This window comes from Thamnophis elegans, unplaced genomic scaffold (assembly GCF_009769535.1).
Source record: "Thamnophis elegans isolate rThaEle1 unplaced genomic scaffold, rThaEle1.pri scaffold_272_arrow_ctg1, whole genome shotgun sequence".
NCBI lineage: Eukaryota > Metazoa > Chordata > Lepidosauria > Squamata > Colubridae > Thamnophis > Thamnophis elegans.
In genome coordinates this window covers 9,818-29,011 of record NW_022473741.1, presented here as the reverse complement: position 1 = coordinate 29,011, position 19,194 = coordinate 9,818, and the positions used below count along the sequence as shown (strand labels likewise).

The 19,194-nt window shown below is 45.8% G+C and overlaps 1 protein-coding gene across 1 annotated transcript; it reads right to left on the bottom strand.

Moving 5' to 3' along the window:
* Positions 1-2,092: 2,092 nt before the first annotated feature.
* HHATL (hedgehog acyltransferase like) lies at positions 2,093-18,702 on the bottom strand. The gene is made up of 11 exons (XM_032238524.1): positions 18,597-18,702; positions 18,147-18,214; positions 17,199-17,312; positions 13,097-13,291; positions 10,720-10,929; positions 9,839-10,010; positions 6,534-6,678; positions 5,491-5,526; positions 5,136-5,337; positions 3,666-3,807; positions 2,093-2,214 (listed from the first exon to the last, which is right to left on the bottom strand). The coding sequence occupies exons 1-11, from the start codon at positions 18,700-18,702 to the stop codon at positions 2,093-2,095; spliced, it is 1,512 nt and encodes a 503-aa protein (XP_032094415.1).
* Positions 18,703-19,194: the final 492 nt, after the last annotated feature.

Sequence of the window (19,194 nt, the reverse complement as noted above, 5' to 3'; positions counted from 1 at the left end):
TTACGACCACAATTGAGCTCAAGATCTCCACACCTAAGCAAGAAAGTTTTGTTTTTTTAAGCGAGTTGGGCCCTGTTTATCATCTTTCTTGTCACAGTTGTTAAGTGAATCACTGCAGTTGTTCAGTTAGTCACACGGTTGTAAAGCGGACCTGGCTTCCCCATTGACTTTGCTTGCCGGGAGGTCGCAAAAGGAGGAAATCACGTGATCCGTGGGACACAGCGACCGCCATAAATAGGTGGACGTTGCCAAGCGCCTGAATTTTGATCACATGGTCATGGGGACGCTTGCAACGGTCATACGTGTGAAAAGGCGGTCATAAGCCACTTTCTTCAGTGCCGCTGTAACTTTGAAGGGTCACTAAACAAACGGACGTAAGTGGAGGATAACCTGTAGGGTAATATGGACCTGTCCGTGGCGCCTGTAAATATAAATTAGTTAGCAGTGCAATGTTGGGTTTTTGGAAGAGTGACAAATATCTGTAGCTCAGGTGTAGGACGAGGGCAAAGGTTGGTTCTCCAAGGTTGTGAGTTGGTTTCCAAACATTTCATTACCAGGCCAGGTAGCGTCTTCCGCGGAGTTTAAGGGATGTCTGAGAGTGTTGTTCTGTTTGCAAGGACTTCAGGCGTGGCTGTGTCAAGTGGGAATCTTGTGATGGGTCTTGTGACTCCAGGACACCCCCCTAAACTCCGCTGAAGATGCTGGTAACGAAATGTTCAGAAACCGACCCACAAGCTCGGAGAACTAACCTTCACCCTAAGTCTTTTGAGTTCCGCTGTTGGTTTGACTTGACTTCAGGACTTTGCAGGAGGCCTCATGGGATGAATTATGCTTCCGGGGATGCCTGCAAGAGATAGTCAAAGAAGTTAAGATGGCGGCCAGGAGGATTTGCCTGTGCAAGAGCCGTAAAGACATTGATTACAGGAATGGCCGCCATTTTGACTTTTTTGATCACCAGCTGCATACATTCCCAGCTCTTTGGAGTAATCTTCATTTCCACATGGTTGGGAGGGAGGAGACAGAGAGAAGGGGAAGAAGGAAAAAAGAGAGGGAAATAGAGAGGGAAGGAGGAAGTGAAAGAAGGAAGAAGGGAGGAAGAAGAAAGAATGAATGAAAAGGCAAGAGAGGGAGAGAAAGAGGAGAGAAGAAGGAAGGAAAGAAAGATTGGATGAAAAGAAAGAGAGGAAGAAGGAAGGAAGGAAAGGAGGAGACAGAGAGAAGGAAATAAGAGAGGTAAATACGGAAGGATGGAGGAGGGGAAAGAAGGAAGGGAAAGAAGGAATAAGGAGAGAGAATGAATGGAAGGAGAAAGAATGAATGGATGAAAGGAATGGAGAGGGAGAGAAAGAGGAAAGAAATAGGAAGGAAAGAAAGAGACAGAGAGAAGGGGAAGGAAATAAGAGAGGTATATATGGAAGGATGGAAGAAGTGAAAGAAGGAAGAAAGAATGAGAAAGAATGGATGGATGAAAAGGAAAGGGAGGGAGAGAAAGAGGAGAGAAAAAGGAGGAAAGAAAGAATGGATGGAAAGAAAGGGAGGAAGAAGGAAGGAAAGCAGGAGACAGAAAGAAGGAAATAAGAGAGGTAAATACGGAAGGATGGAGGAAGGGAAAGGAGGAGAAAGAATGAATGGATGAAAAGGAAAGAAAGGGAGAGAAAGAGGAAAGAAACAGGAAGGAAGGAAAAAGAAAGAATCAATGAAAAGAAAGAGGGAGGGAAAAACAAGGAAGGAAAGGAGGAGACAGAGAGAAGGGGAAGAAGGAAATAAGAGAGGTAAATATGGAAGGATGGAGGAAGTGAAAGAAGGAAGTAGAAAGAATGAATGGATTAAAAGGAAAGAGGGAGAGAAAGAGGGAAGAAAAAGGAAGGAAGGAAAAAGAAAGAATGTATGAAAAGAAAGAAAGAGAGGGAGAGGGAGAAGGAAGAGAGGAAAAAAGAAAGATTTTTTCCCCAATGTTTGCATAAATAAATTCTTTATTTTGGAAAACTGAGCAGTGCAGGAGAGCTTCGTGGCTCTTCTGCAGCTTTGAGGCACCCGGGTTAAACAAAGCTCAGATGCCCTGGAGTTGCACCTCTGGTTTTGCCTTTCTCCATTATTCTGCCTTTTCCTTGTCTTTCTCCTCCTCTCTGATAGCCAGGATCCGCTCCCTTTCTTTGATCAGTTGCACACCGCAGTACGTGATGAACCAGATGGAGAAGGTGCTAAGAGGAAAACCTGAAATGGGAGAGAAAGAGGGAGAAAGACGTTGAGGGAAGGAAGGGAAAGAGAGGGAGAGGTAGAGAGAAAGTGGGAGAGGGAGAGAGAGGGAAAGAAGGAAGGAGGGGGGGAGACAAGGGAAACAAGGAGAGGGAGGGAGAGAAGGAGGGAGAGAAAAAGGAAAGGGGGAGAAGAAGAGAGGGAGTTGGGAAGAGGAGGATGAAGGAAGAAAGAGGGAGAGAAGGAAGGAGGGTGGGGGAGACAAGGGAAACAAGGAGAGGGAGGGAGAGAAGGAGGGAGAGAAAAAGAAGGAAGGGGAGAAGAAGAGAGGGAGTTGGGAAGAGGAGGATGAAGGAAGAAAGAGGGAGAGAAGGAAGGAGGGTGGGGGAGACAAGGAAAACAAGGAGAGGGAGGGAGAGAAGGAGGGAGAGAAAAAGAAGGAAAGGGTGGAGAAGAAGAGAGGGAGTTGGGAAGAGGAGGATGAAGGAAGAAAGAGGGAGAGAAAGGAAGGAGGGAGAGAAGAGGACGAGAGAGGGAGGAGACAAAAGAGAGGGGAGGGAGGGAGACAAAGCAGAAAGGAAAAGAGGGAGGAGGAGTGAGAACGGAAGGAGGGAGAGAAGGGGAGAGAGAAAGGAAAAGAGGGAGGGAGGGGGAGAGGGAGAAAGGAAGGAGAGAGGGAGGGAGGGAAGGAGAGGGATAGAGGGATAGAGCATGCGTGCATGCGAGGGAGGGAGGGAGGAAAAGGATGGAAGGGAAAAAGAGGGACAGAGGGAGAGAAAGGGAGGAGACCATCAACATGGAGTTAATTGGGTTGAGTTGTCACATCTCTTGAACAACACAAAGCCAGATGGAAGATGAATGTTATTCATATCACACTGGAGAAGATCAAACCCCCTTTGCAAGAATTTCCACCGGGAGGTTTGAAAGGGAGCTCGGGTTCAATGAGAGAAGGGATGTTTCAAATAAAAAAACCACATCCCTGAACTTCTGAGGAAACTTCAGGAGATGCGTGACATTTAATCAGAAGTTTAGCAGACCCTCTTCTCCTGGATCAGGAGATGAGTCCTTTTCCGCTCTGAACATAGAGATGTCCTCAAAAAGTTGGCCTAGCCTTAAGGTGCAGGCCCCTAATCATTCCTAGATGTCACCTGTCAATTTCATCAGTGTGAAATTGACAGGTGGAGAGTGAAATTGGCAGGTGGAGAGTGAAATTGACAGGTAGGGAGTGAAATTGACAGGTAGGGAGTGAAATTGACAGGTGGGGAGTGAAATTGGCAGGCAGGGAGTGAAATTGACAGCGTGAAACTGATAGCTGAAGAGTGAAATTGACAGGCAGGGAGTGAAATTGACAGCTGAAAAGTGCAATTGATAGCTAGAAAGTGAAATTGACTAAACAGATAGCGAAATTGACACAAGAGATAGTGAAACTGATTACATTAGTGCTTCTGAGCCAAAAAAGACTACTGTACCAGTTAGGAAGATCCTCTTGGCAAGAAGAAGGGCAAACTCCAGACTATTCAGGGCAAGGATGTTATAGAAAACAATTGCCCAGAAATTGGCTGCCCCAAAGATGCTTCTGATTCTCCGAGAAGTTGCCTCAGACATGTTGGCCTGCCAAGTAGAAGGGACATCAGTGAGACAAGGAGGATGCGAATATTTCTTACCTCTTCCTGCCCAAATTTAGTGCTGATGTGCAGCATGTGGGAATAAGACCCACTCAAAATATAGACACTCCTAGACTTTCAACCACAAATGACCCCAGCATTTCTGTTGGCAAACGAGACAGTTGTTAAGTGAGTTTTGTCCGGTTCTATAACTTTTCTTGCCATGGATATTAAGTGAATCACTGTAGTTGTTAGGTTAGTCACATGGTTGTTAAGTGAATCTGGCTTCCTCATTATCAGAAGGCCACAAAAACAATCACATGACCTCGGGACACTGCAATTGTCATAAATACCGACCAGTTGCCAAGCACCCAAATTTTGATCACGTGATCTTGGGAATGCTGCAACCATCCAAATTGTGAAGAACAGTCACAAATAACTTTTTTTGTCTGCTGTGAAACTGAACAAGTCATCAAATGAAAGTTGTACGCAGAGAACTACCTGTAGATGCAACTCGCTAAAATATCTATGAAACAGGAACATGAATATCTGGAAGCCAGGGCCCATTTGCTCATGAGTATCCATCTATGTAACGTTCCTGTGGTTCGTCCATGAAGCCAATGTGGAGAAAAGATAGGACACGACCTTTCTCGGGATGGAGCGACCCAGATTGGGGGTCTGAGAGCCCCTTTTATTGAGATAGGACAAAGGCAGGAGGAGCAATAGCATGTGAGTAAAAACAGCCTGTAAAACTACAATTTCTAATCTACTGCTCAGTCTATATATGGTCAAATCCTGGACGTCAATGGTAGGGCACATCTCAGAATGTTATGTTATGCACTATCAGGATGTTATGGCATTTTGGGAGTTTGTTTTCTCCTGTGTGGTTCAGCGTGGCTCTGTATGGCCGGGATGAACTGGGCCATGGGTGACCCACACCTACACAAGGAACTATATTACAACACATCTACATCAGGGATTTGCACCCTGTGGCTCTTTCATCCCTCTGCTGTGACTACCTTTCGCCAATTGGCTCCAAATTGGTAGGGCTTACGGTTAGGACAGGTAGAGGAAAAAGGATGCTGTGCCAGGAGGAGACTCTATGATGGGGAAACCAGATTTCCGGTCAGCTCCAGAATTGAATGGGGGCTTTGTGGCTCTTTTGAGTATTTAAGATTGCTGACACCTGCTCTACACCATGGTATAAAACGATTAGTTTCTTGAAAATATTGGGAAAGAAGAGGTTGCAATTCTGGCGGCTTTCTTGTAATAGTTGACTTCTGGTTTGGAAGACCCTGCGAAGTAAACCCTGCGCACGAAGGATTTACTCAGTACCTCTTTCTCTGCAAACAGCCTCAGCTGGAAGAACTGTTGCACCCACAACTCAAAGTTGAGGCCGAAGCAGTTGCAAATGGACCATATGTAGACAATTTCGCAAGGCCCCAGCCAGAGAGTGGTAATGAGAAACGTGGAGGTGGTGGCCATCAGCTCCTTGAAGATGTTGTCGTGATCCTTCCCAATGTAATCGTAGACGTATCTGGAAACCAACACAGTAGGTGAGGTTCAGGAGACTGGCTGGTGGGTCTGTTCTCTTGTCAGTGAAGGATCCATCCCATGTTGCGAGACCACAACAGTTGCGGTCCCGTATTTGGGAAGCACCAAATAGGAATTGCAACCCAAAACCACTTACTTGCACAGCCAGTCGTTAATCCCTCTGTCAAAGTGGCTGAAAACAGATACAAACAATTTTTAAAAATTGTAGTTTATTAATTGTCCTTATTATGTGACATAAATTCACCCATCTATGTGGCCAGTTTCCCAATTACTACTTTTGAGCCAGGTACCAAATGACCCATTCATCATTTGGGTTTTGGGTTATTTTGCCTAAACAGGTACAGTATATAAGCCCTTAGACTTATATACCACTTCACAGTGCTTCTACAGCCCTCTCTAAGCGGTTTACAGAGTCAGCCTCTTTTCCCAACAATCTGGGTCCTCATTTGACCCACCTCGGAAGGATGGAAGGCTGAGTCAACCTTCAGCTGGTCAGGATTGAATTCTTCCTTCCTAACATCCTTCCTTCCTTCCTTCCTTCCTTCCTTCCTTCCTTCCTTTCTTTCTTTCTTTATTTCTTCCTTCCTTCCCTCCCTCCTTCCCTCCCTCCTTCCCTCCCTCCTACTCTCCCACTCTCCCTCCCTTCTTCCTTCCTTCCTTCCTTCCTTCCTTCTCCCTTCTTCCTTCCCCCTCCCTCCCTCCCCTCCCTTCCTTCTTCCCTCCTTCCTTCCTTCCTTCCCTCTCCCTCCCTCCCTCCCTCCCTCCCTCCCTCCTTCCTTCCTTCCCAATAGTACTTAGACTTACATACCACTTTATAGTGCTTTACAACCCACTCTAAGCGGTGTACACAGTTAGCATATGGTCTCCCCAACAATTTGGGCCCTCATTTTACCAACCTTGGAAGGCTGAGTCAACCTTGGGCCTGGTGAGAATCGAACTGCCAAACTGCAGGCAGCCGGCAGTCAGCAGAAGTAGATTTTTACTTTGGGGGGGGGCTAGATAACTCAACCAATAGAGGGGGCCAAAACGTTGTACCAGCCTGTCTTGTGCTTGGTCCCAAAAGTTGTATGCTGCCCTTCCGTTGCTACCCCCAACATTTCTCCCTGGTGGGCCCCCTCCCTTCCTGCAGGCCAGCCAGGAAGGAAATCTTTGCTCATACCGGAATCTCCAGCAACTCACGTTTCTGCAAAGACGTAGAGCATTGTGATGCACTTGGGGCGCTGTGGTGGATCGAGGTGATCCAACTTGGCTATGGTGTTGATGACCCCAAACATCACGGCAGCCTTCACCCAATCATACACCAGATTGGAATAAGCCAGGCCAGCTACGGAACAGAATGGGAGGAGGAGAAAGAAAAGGACAGAAGAATAGTGAGATTTTCCTTAACAGATTAACAAAGTTGGGAGGGACCTTATAGGTCATCTAGTCCAACCCCCCACCCACCCAACAGACCCTACACCATTTCTGACAGAGGCCAGTCCAGTCTCTTCTTGAAAGCCTCCAGTGAGGGAGCTCCCACAACTTCTGAAGGCAACTTCTGTTCCATGGGTTGATTCTTCTCACTGTCAGAAAATTTCTCTTTATTTCTAAGTTGAATCTCTCCTTGGTCAGTTTCCATCCATTATTCCTTGTCTGGCCTTCAGGTGCCTTGGATAATAGCTTGACCCCCCTCCTCTCTGTGGCAGCCCCTCAAATATTGGAAGGCTGCTATCCTGTTTCCCCTGGTCCTTCTCTTCATTAGACTAGCCATACCCAGTTCCTGCAACCGTTCATCATATGTTTTAGTCTCCAGTCCCCTAGTCCTCTTCGTTGCTCTTTGCACTCTTTCTAAAGTCTCCACATCTTTTCTACATCGTGGCGACCAAAACTGGATGCCGTATTCCAAGTGTGGCCTTCCCAAGGCATTATAAAGTGGTATTAACCCTTCACGTGATCTTGATTCTATCCCTCTGTTTATGCAGCCTAGAACTGTGTTGGCTTCTTTGGCAGCTGCTGCACACGGCTGGCTCCTATTTAATTGGTTGGCCACGAAGACTCCAAGATCCCTCCCACCAGTTACTGCCATTAAGCCTGTGATTCTGTGAAGAGTAATGTGTAGTGCAGCCATCTATCAGCCCTACATAGTAGACCAGACTAAGAAATAAGACTCCACAGGAACACTAGACTAAGTCAGGGAGGGTTGCTGCTGTCGTTACAGCTGGTTCGCTTCATGTGCATGCCCACCATGCATTGCTTGCGCATGCACAGTTGCTTATAAATTGTCCTGCGCATGCGCAGAACATTATAAAACGGCTTAAAAACATGCCGGCAACAGCAGGTGCGACTTGGGAACCGGTTCGGGGGGGTGGCCAGCCTGCCTTCCCTACCGGTTCGGTGACCCAGTCTCAATTTCCACTACCAATTCACTTGAACTGGTAGCAACCCACCTCTGAACTAAGTCCTCGACTTGTGACAATTGGGACTAGAACATCCACCACCGAGGCAGACATTAAAGGAGCTTTTGCCAGAGTCATTATGTGAATCATCACAGCCATTAAGCAAATCTGGTTCTTCCCATTGACTTGGCTAGTCGAAAGCCAGCTGGGAAGATCGCAAATGGTGATCGTGGGACACAGCAGCTGTTGTAATGGCAGTTACAAGCTCACAAATGTTGATCTCGTGACTGCCAGGATGCTGCAATGGTCATAAGTGTAAGGACTGGTCCCGGGAAACTTTTTACACCGCCATCATAAATTTGAACAGTTGCTAAATGAGGGCTGTAAGTTGAGAAGTATCTGAAGGGGAAAAGCAACCTAGGTATCTTCTAAATATATCTATCTCTCTTGCCAGTTTCTTTGATTCAAGACACTCTCCCAGACTCTCTACACTGGTTGGTGGAAACATCCATCAGATTCAGTTCCAAGCCAGGGAAAAAAAGAACCAGAAACAAAATGGAGCCTGGAGGCTGATTGGAAAGAGGGTTGAGAGTTGAGAGTGTGGGGGTTTTATACCTCCTCTTGGGCTTTGCACTTAAGCTTCCTGTTCCTGTGGAAGAACATGTATTCTATTCGTTGTTGTCAGACTCCTATGGAGCCATGTACAAATTCTAGGAGTTTGTCTGAGCTAAGTTTGGTTGAGGTTTGGTCTGCTAGTGCAATGGAGGGACTTGCTGGGGAATTCCTATTGTGGCTGAGGGCTAATCCTACCTTTGTTCAGAGCTGACTGCAGGGAATTTGCTTATGAATAGAGATATCTATCTCTTTATCTCTTAAGTGCTGAGAGCTACTAAGAAAAGGGGAGCTGTTAAGAGTGATTTTGCTCCCTACCTCAAACCCTCCCCCCCCCCAATATTTCTCCATTTCTCATTCAGGGAAATATAATATTCTGCCTTTTTCATATTTCTTAAAATATTTCATTCTCCTAGGAGAGGAATGGGCGCTAACTTTCTACAATGCTGTCAGACCTAGGAAGTCCTCGGCTTACAACCAAAATTGAGCCCAACATTTTTGTTGCTAAGCAAAACAGTTGTTAAGTGAATTTGCCTCATTTTATGACCTTTCTTGCCACAATTGTTAACTGAACCAATGCAGTGGTTAAGTAAGTAACATGGTTGTTAAGTGAATCTGGCTTTCCCATCCACTTTGCTTGTCTGAAGGTTGCAAAAGGGGATCACGTCACACACACACACACACACACACACACACACACACGAACACGAACACAGACGCACACACCAGAACACTGCAACCGTCATAAATACGAGTCAGTTGCCAAGCTTCTGAATTTTGATCACGTGACCACAGGTATACTCCAATGGTCATAAGTGTGAAAAATGGTCATAAGTCACTTTTTTCAGTACTGTTGTAACTTCAAATAGTCACTAAACAAACTGTTATAAATTGAGGACTATCTGTAATGATTTTATTGCCAATTATTGGTCATCTAGATTTTTGTGGTCGAAATTTGATACGTCATGGGTAGTATTCACTGGAGTTTACCATTCAGTCCAAGAGAATCAGAAGTTAGCCCTAGGATGTGTTGAGGTGGTGGGAATGCTTGAGTTTTCCGCAAGCCATAAATGGGACAATCTATCATCAGAAGATCAGGAGATGTTTCCTCACTCATGTCAGGCAGATCAAGGCAGACTAGCTATCAGTTGAATGTAATTTTAAGAGGGGCATTTGTTCTACATAGAATTGAAGCCCATGTTTCCCAGCCAAAGATTTAATTATGTCAACAACCAACAATTATTCAGCATCAAATCAGGAAACATAGAGCAAAGGAGCTTCTGAAGCACTGGGAAAATGGGAAGAAGTTTAAACTTCCATAGATATAATGAACACTGCATCTTTTCATTCACAGAAGGCAAATGACAGGGTAGTGTGGCTTCAATCAAGTTCCACACACAATTTTTAGTTAGCTCCTTTCAATGTTCCCCAACCTTTTAAAGACATGTGGACTTCAACTCCCCAGAATTCTCAAACCAGTGTGCATACTATATTTACCCAGTGCCCAGTCAGAGAGACGGTTCACAAACTTCAGGTCCGAAGGAATGGTCAGGATGTAAAAGAAGTGGAAGAAAATATCCACAGCGACAATGGCCATGAGATGGACAACTGCATGGACGATGATGTGCCGCATCTCGCCATCTTTACGCTGCAGCTGGCTGTTGTGTACCTGTGACCGGGGGACAAACGAGGAAATCAAAGCAGTTCCCAAAACATCTGGCTGTGCGGAATGCAGAATGGGAAAAGGGAGGGAGGGAGGAGAAAACGATGATGGAAAGGAAGAAGGAAACAAGAGAGGGAGGGGAAGTTGGGAGGGAACTTGGATGGATGGATGGATGGATGGATGGTTGGATGGATGGATGGATGGATGGATAGATGGATAGATGGATGGATGGATGGATGGATAGATGGATAGATGGATGGATGGATGGATAGATGGATAGGTGGATAGATGGATAGATGGATTGATGGATGGATGGATGGATAGATGGAAAGGTGGTGGGAAGGAGGGATGATAGATGGAAGGGGGGAGGGAGTGAAGAAGAGGGAGGGAGGAAAAGGATTCACATTAGCATTTTCCTCCCTCCCTCCCTTACTTCCTTACTTCCTATCTACCTTTCTTTACAATGGTGTGGTATTCAGTGTATTCATTGGTCAGATTTACAGCTCACCAAGCAGAAATGGACAGGGCCTACAGACATAATAGTGAATCTAGGACACACTTGTCAAACCACAATGTTTGGGGGTGACGTACCAGGAAAGTCTAACTAGACATTTTCTAATTTTTTGGCACCCAAAGGTTCACCATTAGTAACTTACACATTGCGTCCACCACCTCCTCCCTTCCTTCTAAGAATGGCGTGGTGGGTCGTGCTTACCTGGACATGAAATTGGTCGAAAGTCATGATGGGTCCGAAGAAGAAGAAAGGGAGGTAGAAATTGTATTTCAGCAGGGCGAAGATGGAATAATTTCCTTCTTTCCTCTCACAGTTCTCCAGGGCAAAACTCATGCAGCGCATGATGCTGAATCCGGTGCCCCCATAAAAGAGAATATCTTGGAGATCAAAGGTTCCTTGGACAAAGTCATTCTGGACCAAATAAAAGTTATCACACATGGACGAAAGAAAAGAGAACTTTGCAAACAACAACAACAACAACAACAACAACACCAAACTGAACCAAATCATCTACCTGAAGTTCTTATCCTACTTTTTCCTTCCTTCCTTCCTTCCTTCCTTCCTTCCTTCTATCCATCTATCTTACCTCCCTCCCACCCCTTTCACCTCCCTCTCTCCCTTTCTCATCCCTCCCTACCTCCTTTCTTCCATCTATTTTCCTCTCTCCCTTCTCCTTCTTTCCTTCCTTCCTTCCTCCCTTCCTTCCCTTTCCTTCTTCTCCTTCTTCCTTCTCTTCCCTTCCCTCCTTCCCTTCCCATTTCTTCTTCTCCTTCTTCCTTCCCTCCCTTCCCCTTCCTTCCTTCCTTCCATCCTTCCTTCCTTCCCACCCAATTTCTCCTTGATCTTCAAGCAATCACATCCCTCCATTTGTTTCTGAAGTCTGGGATTCCCCCTTGGACCAGTACAACTAAGCCAGATGTTTCTAGAGGTTGTTCTTGGAGTTAATGGATGAATGAAATTCTAAAGAATCCACAGAGAACTGGAGAGCGGGAGGGTCCGTGGCAGGTCATTTTAAGGATTATTTTCCTATCTAGTGTATTAAAATATCCTGATTTATATCTCAAATCCTGGAAGAAGAGGCAATACGTTTCATTCAACCCTTCATTCAACTATTCCATCCTCATAGGGGATAAATTGTCTGCTAAGCCTACTGCTCTTTTATGGATTTTTCACAGTTCCATCAGTACAATGAAGATGTAGCTGTGGAGTCCTTGCTGCCCCCTAAGCTTGATTGATTTGTTGCAGACATTTCATTACCCAACTAAGTTACATCAACAGTGTGAGAAAGTGTGGGGTTCGCTCTATTTTTTTTTTTTACAGTTGCTTGCCCCAGCAGTATTGGTGAATGTACAGGGGTTTGTATTTTCATTGGTAGTTTTGTGATTAGGGTATTGTTTTCTGCTTGATTGTTTGTCTGGGGTTAATCCATGCTTATCGGGATTTTTTTCTATAAAGTCCTTGGTGTTGTCCAGAGGCGGTATTCAGCCGGTTCTCTCCGGTTTAGGCAAACCAGTAGTGGCGGTTGTGGGATGCTCCGCCCACCCGCCCCGATGTAATATACAAGCACTGTGCATGCGCAGAAGGTGGTGCAAATGTGCAGACGCGATACATGCCCTCACATTTGCGAACTTGTAGGGAAGGTAAGTGAATCCCACCGCTGGTGTTGTCTGAGGTTGATTGATTGCTTGCAAATGGTTTATTACCCAAATAGGGAACATTAGCATCACAATTCACAACCCTGTAAATCCCTATTCCTTCTAGCATTGATAATGTTCCCTAGTTGATTCATGAAACGTCTGCAAGAAAACTATCAAGCTCAGGCAGCACCAATCTTCTTACAATTCTCCTCCTCCTCCTCCTCCTCCTCCTCCTCCTCCTCCTCCTCTCTGCAGACCCAACTCCCTTCTAGCAAAGACAACGTTACCAGGTTTAGTAATGAAGCATCTGCCTGCACACACCCAAGCTCAGAGAGCACCAAAGACTCTACAGAAAGAGAAACCCAGATAAACGTGGATTAATCCCAGACAAACAAGCAGAAAGCAGTACCCTAGTCAAGGAATTACTAAGGAGAAAAACCACATCCCATCCACGTTGGAGGGCAGGCAGGCTCCTGTATATAAGAGAGCCGAGGTGGCGCAGTGCAGTACTGCAGGCCACTTCAGCTGACTCTTATCTGCAGTTCAGCGGTTCTAATCTCACCGGCTCAAGGTTGACTCAGCCTTCCATCCTTCCGAGGTGGGTGAAATGAGGACCCAGACTGTGGGGGCGATATGCTGGCTCTGTAAACCGCTTAGAGAGGGCTGAAAGCCCTATGAAGCGGTATATAAGTCTAACTGCTATTGCTATTGCTAAACTGGGGGCAAATTCCACACAACAATAATACTGATGACATTACCTAGTTGGGCAATTAAACATCTTCAAGAAAACTGTCAAGCTCCAAGAACACCAAGGACACCTCCCACCCCCTCCAGTTCATCCCTGAGCTACATATATCCGCTTGTATGGAAATATTTCTTTCTTAACTGTATTAACCAGGTTTGTAGCAAGCCGGGAACAACACCAGGAAGACAAAACTCACCTGCCAGGAATTGAAGGGTTCGAACTTGAATGATGCCAGGCTGCAGAGGCCGGCGATGAAACACAGCCATTTCTGTTTAGCCAGGCCCACGGTGTAGAGCACCAAGCAATGGGACAGGATGACCATCAGGTAGCTGCTTCCCATGGTTCCCAGCACAGTCACGATGCCGTAAACCATGTACATGACCGACCTGTGCTGCGAGGAAGCGAATGAAGAGACCGTTGGTCCACCTGGTCTCCTCAATTCTCCTCTCTAGCCAGACGCTCTGCGCCTGAACTATGTTTCCCCCTCCGTGGAAGTCTACGGAAGGTCTTGCACTACAGGTAGCCCTCGACTTACGACTGCCCGTTTAGCAACTGTTTCACGTGACGACAGCATTGAAAAAGTGAAATTGTGGACAGTCCTCCTCGGACGTATGACTGTTCGCAACATCCTATCAGTCACAGGGTCAAAATTTACATGCTTGACAACTGGCATGTACAGGAAGTCCTCAACTTACAAGAGATCATTTAGTCCATGATGGTGAACCTATGGCAAACCTATGACAAAGCCATATCGCCTGGCACACATGACGTTATCCATTCCTCTCCCAGGTTTCTGGCGCATATGCGCACACGACGATCAGCTGGCCTTTGTGCGCGTGGCAGTGCCGGAAACCGGAAGAGGTGGTCTTCCGTTTTCCGGCGTGAGTATGAGTGCCAGCCAGCTGATCGGCATGTGCAGCTGCATGGCAGTAACCAGAAGACTTCCTGATTGGTGTGCATGCACATGTCAAAAACTGGAAGTTCATTTCCCGACTTGCACATGCTCCGTAGGCAGCTCCTCTTCCTGGTCGTAGCCCGGATGAGTGCACACAAAGTGTTCCCTTTTTATTTTTTTTATTTTTTTATAGAATTTTTTTTTATTTTTGTTACATAGACAACATAATCACATAACAATAGAAAAAGAAAGGCAGAGAAAAAAAAAACACACACACAAAAGGAAAACAAAGCCCATCATCCCATGCAGTATGTCATTTGATTACAGGTGTTTTAACCTTTATCATTCTTAGACATTCATTGTTTCATTTAATAGATTATCATTTCGTATCGTTTCTTCTTCCCCTGCCTGTAGCAATCCATCCCTACTACGTTTCCCCCCATACACACAACCCGTATCTCTCTGTTATATATTTAATAGACAGCACAATAACCTAGGATTTTAAAAAAATGGAGCATGTTGTTTGGTTACAAGTTTTTTTAACATCTACATCTTCAAATAATATTTACCGTCTCAAATGTTTCATCTAGTATAACTAAAAGCCTCATTTTCTTATGGTATTTTCCCCAGAAAGTATACTTATATTCATTATTGTCCTTGCATTTCATACTTTCAAACAGAGATCTTATTCCTTCATTTTTCAATAAGACGTCGCTGCATGTATATACCAGTTTTCATTTGTTCCCTTATTAAAATTGCTCCCTTTTTAGTACTTGGTGCCGCGCATGTGTGCGCACGTTCCCTTTTAGGAAAAGGTTCACCATCACTGATTTAGTCAGTGGTAGGATTAAAAAAAGTTTTACTACCACTTCTCTGGGCGTGGCTTGGTGGGTGTGGCAGAGGAAGGATACTGCAAAATCCGCATTCCCTCCCCACCCCACTATCCTGCTTTCCATTTCCGTTCTCCTCTTCAGGGCAACCAAAGAAGATCAGCTGGGAGGCTGGGAGGCAGCAGGGGCGTGGCCAGCCTCTTTGCCGGTTCTCCCAACTACTCAAAATTTCCCCTACTGGTTCTCCAGAACCTGCCACCGCTGCATCTAGTGAGCATTCAAGTTACAATGGCAGTGAAAAAAATGACAGGAGCATTTTTTTTTCATACTTGCGACCGTTGCAGTATCTTTATGGTCACATGATTGGAATTCAAACACTTGGCCACTGACTCATGTTTATGACGGTTGCTATTGTCCCGGGGTCACGTGATCCCCTTTTATATCCTTCTGACAAGCGAAGTCATTGCGGAAGCCAGATTCATTTGACAACCGTGTCACTAACTTTTAACAACTGCAGTGATTTGCTTAGCAACTGTGGGAAGAAACATGGGAACATGAGGCAAAACAAGTCCCACTTAGCAACAAAAATCTTGGGCTCAGTTGTGGTCGTAAATCAAGGACTACCTATATTTACAATGGCTGCAGTATCCTAGGGGGTCATGTGATCAACATTTGTGATGCTTCCAATTGGCTTCCCACAAACAGTCAAATGGGGGGAAACCCAGATTCACTTAACAACTGCCTTGTTTGGCAAGGAAAATTTGTTCTGATTTGTTGTCATAAGTCAAGGAGTACCATACTTCTGTTTCCCCCCACACACACCATTTTTAAACTCTCCTCCCCATCACTCCCAATCCTGCATCATAAACTTCCTCCCAAAAAAGACAGCCAGGAAGCCTGAACAATGCAAAATATATATTAGTTTGTACAGTGCAATGATGGGAAACCTTGTTCAGCAGCTGCACAAAGGCCGGCTAATCATCGTGTGTGCATGCAATGCAGACAGACGCCCAGAAGAGGGAAGGGGGTGCCAGACGACTTGGCTCTGCGTGCCACTTCAGGCAGGTATGCCATAGGTTGACCATCATGGGTATAGTGTATACAAATTCCTTGTGTGTCTAACCATACTTGGCCAACTAAAGTTATCTGTTCTGCTCTGCTAGAGCCAAGGTGGCACAGTCGTTAAATGCAGCACTGCAGGCTACTTCAGCTGACTGCAGTTCAGCAGTTTGGCTGTTCAAATCCCACCTGTCTCAAGGTTGACTCAGCCTTCCATCCTTCCGAGGTGGGTGAAATGAGGACCCGGATTGTTGTTGGGGGCGATATGCTGACTCTGTAAACTGCTTAGAGAGGGCTGAGAGCCCTATGAAGCGGTATATAAGTCTAACTGCTATTGCTATTGCTATTCTGCTCTGCTTTACTCTATTGTTCTGTTCTCTTCTGTTCTGTTCTGTTCTGTTCTCTTCTCTTCCATTCCATTCCACTCAATTAATTCTATTCCATTCCAATCTATTCTAATCTTATTCTATTCTATTCCTAGTTTCTATATTTATTATTCTATTCTATTCTCTATATTTATTATTCTATTCTATTCCATTCCATTCCACTCCAATCTATTCTAATCTTATTCTATTCTATTGCTATTTCTATATTTATTATTCTATTCTATTCCATTCTATTCCATTCCATTCCATTCCATTAATTCTATTCCATTCCACTCCATCTATTCTATTCTATTCTATTCTATTCCATTCCATTCCGTTCCATTCCATTTAATTCCATTAATTCTATTCTATTCCTATATTCTACTCTATTCTACTCCTAATTCTATTCATTTTGTGTTATTCTATTTTGTTCTATTCAATATTCAGTATATTCTCTCCTCTCCTTTCCCTTCCCTTCCCCATCCATTCCATTCCATTCCATTTCATTGTTTGAAATCACAACAACACTGAAAAAGTGACTTATGACATTTGCAGCATCCCTTTGGTCACGTGATCAAAATTTAGATGCTTGGCGATGGACTCATATTTATGACGGTCGCAGAGTCCCGGGAACACATGATTTCGCCACCTTCTGACAATGGGGAAGCCAGCTCCACTTTTTGCCAACTTAACAACTGCAGTGACTTACTCAGCAACGTTGGCAAGAAAGGTGGTGAAACAGGGCAAAAATTCACTGAACGTCTCGTTTAGCAAGAGAAATGTTGGGCTCAGTTATATGGTCCTTAAGTCAAGGACTGCCAGTAATGGAATCCCCCATGTTGTGTAATTCCGAGAACAACCAGCAGGTGGCAAGCGCTGGGGGAAGGCCAGGGGTTAGAGCCGAGGTGGCGCAGTGGTTAAATGCAGCACTGCAGGCTACTTCAGCTGACTGCAGTTCTGCAGTTCGGCTGTTCAAATCTCACCAGCTCAGGGTTGACTCAGCCGTCTATCCTTCTGAGGTGGGTAAAATGAGAACCCGGATTGTTATTGGGGGCGATATGCTGACTCTGTAAACCGCTTAGAGAGGGCTGAAAGCCCTATGAAGCGGTATATAAGTCTAACTGCTATTGCTATTGAGCATGGACCTACCTGAGGGGCTAGCATGGAGCAGAACTTGGCAAACAGGACGTGGCCCGAGAGAGCAAAGAGGATGAAGTTCCTGAAGGATACGAACCACATGGCCCACTCGAAGTCGGCCACATCCTGGAAAAGAGAAGCAGAGAGATAGCTGGTCTCACTGGACAGAAAGTTTCCAGTCTACGTATGTTGCCACTGTTAGTTTGAGTGACTGGTACCCTGGACTTCCTTTATGGAGCAAATCCAGAGGTTCTTTGAGGCTGTTTGAACTTTAAATAAAAAGAGGGAGGGAGGAGAGAAGGAGTTAGGGAGGAAAGAAAGAAGGAGGGAGGGAGGAAGAAAGGAGAGAGGGATGCATTGAGGAGAGAGGGAGGAAGGGAGTGGGGAGATAGGGAGGAAGAAATGATGGAGGGAAGGAGGAAGGAAGGAAAAAAGGGAGGGAGGAGGAAGGAGAGAAGGAGGGAAGAAGGGAGGGAAGGAGGAAAGAGGGAGGGAGAGAGGGATGCATTGGGGAGAGGGAAGGAGGATGGAAGGAGGGGGAGGAAGGAATGAAGGAAAAGAGGGAGGGAGGAAAGGAGGGAGGGAGGAAAGAGGGAGAGAAGGATGCATTGGGGAAGGAGGGCGGAAGGAAGGAGAAGAGGGAAGAAGAAGAGAAGGAGGGGAGGAGAGAGGGATGCATTGGAGAGAGGGCGGGAGAGAGGAAGAAAGGGGGAGGGAGGGAAGAAAGGAAAGAGGGATGGATGAGGAAGGAAGAATAAAATACAAAAGAAAAGAAGGGAGGAATCAAGAGAAGGAAAGGAAGGAGGGGGAAAGAGGCGGAAGCGAGGAAGGAAGAGGGAAGAGGAAGGAAGAATAAAGAACAAGGGAAAAGGAAGGAGGGATCAAGATCAAGAGAAGGAAGGAAGGAAGGAAGATAAACATAAATCTTCCTTGTCTTCCTACTCAAACTCGTGCACTTACCATTCTCCTGCCAAAATAATGCCATCCTGGTTTTATGTTTTCTCGGAAGGCCTTCCGATTTATGCTATCTGAAAAAAGAAAAAAGAAAAAAAGGGAGAGAGGGAGAGAGAAAGAATAAGAGAAGAAGGGTCACCAGGAGTTCTAGTCCCACCTTAGAGGGGGTGATGGACTTTGGGCCAGTTCCCCTCCCTCAGTCCAGCCCACCTCGCAGGGTGGCTGTTGTGGATAAAATAGAAATAGGAAAGCGTGTTGGATACATTTGCAACCTTGAGTTACTTGTAAAAATTATAAAGGCAGAATAAACAAAAACAAACAAATAAATAAACAGCCAAGTAACTAGATACAAGTGAACGAATGCATGAATAAATGAATAATAAGGCATTAGATTGAAAAGAGAGGTGATTCAGGGGCAATGCAAATTCTTCCATGAATGGATTTTGCAAGGATTACCTTGGGAGCTCTCAAAGATCTCCATCCCACTGTAAGCGATGGCACAGGATACAATCAGGGCATAAAGCCCCAACTCATAGGTGGGCAATGCCGCCTTAATCCCCATCTCGGACAGAAGCACTTGAAGGACCAATGCCGAGGGTCTTCCTGTGAAGGAGAGAGGGAGGAAGAGGGAGAAAGGGAGAGGGAAGGGGAAGGGAGAGAAGGAGGGAGGGAGAGTGGGGGATGGAGAGGGAGGACAGAGGGGGAGGAGGGGAGAAAGGGAGGGAGGGAGAGAAAGGGAGAGAAAGGGAGGGAAAGGGAGAGGGAGGGAGAGAGAAAGTGGGGAAGGGTGAGGAAGGAGAGATGGGGAGGGAGAGGGAGGGAGAAAGGGAGGCGAGAGAGGGAAGGAGGGAGGAAGAAAAAGGAAGGAAGAGGGAGAGAAAGGGAGGGGGAAAGAGGGAGGGAGAGGGGGGGAGGGAGAGGTAGGGAGAGAAAGGGAGGGGGAGGGGAGAGAGAAGGTGAGAGGTAGGGAGAAGGAAGGAGAGAGGGAGGGAGAGGGAGGGGGTGGAGGGAGAGGGAGGAGAGAGGGGGAGAAAAAGGGGAGAAAGGGAGGGGG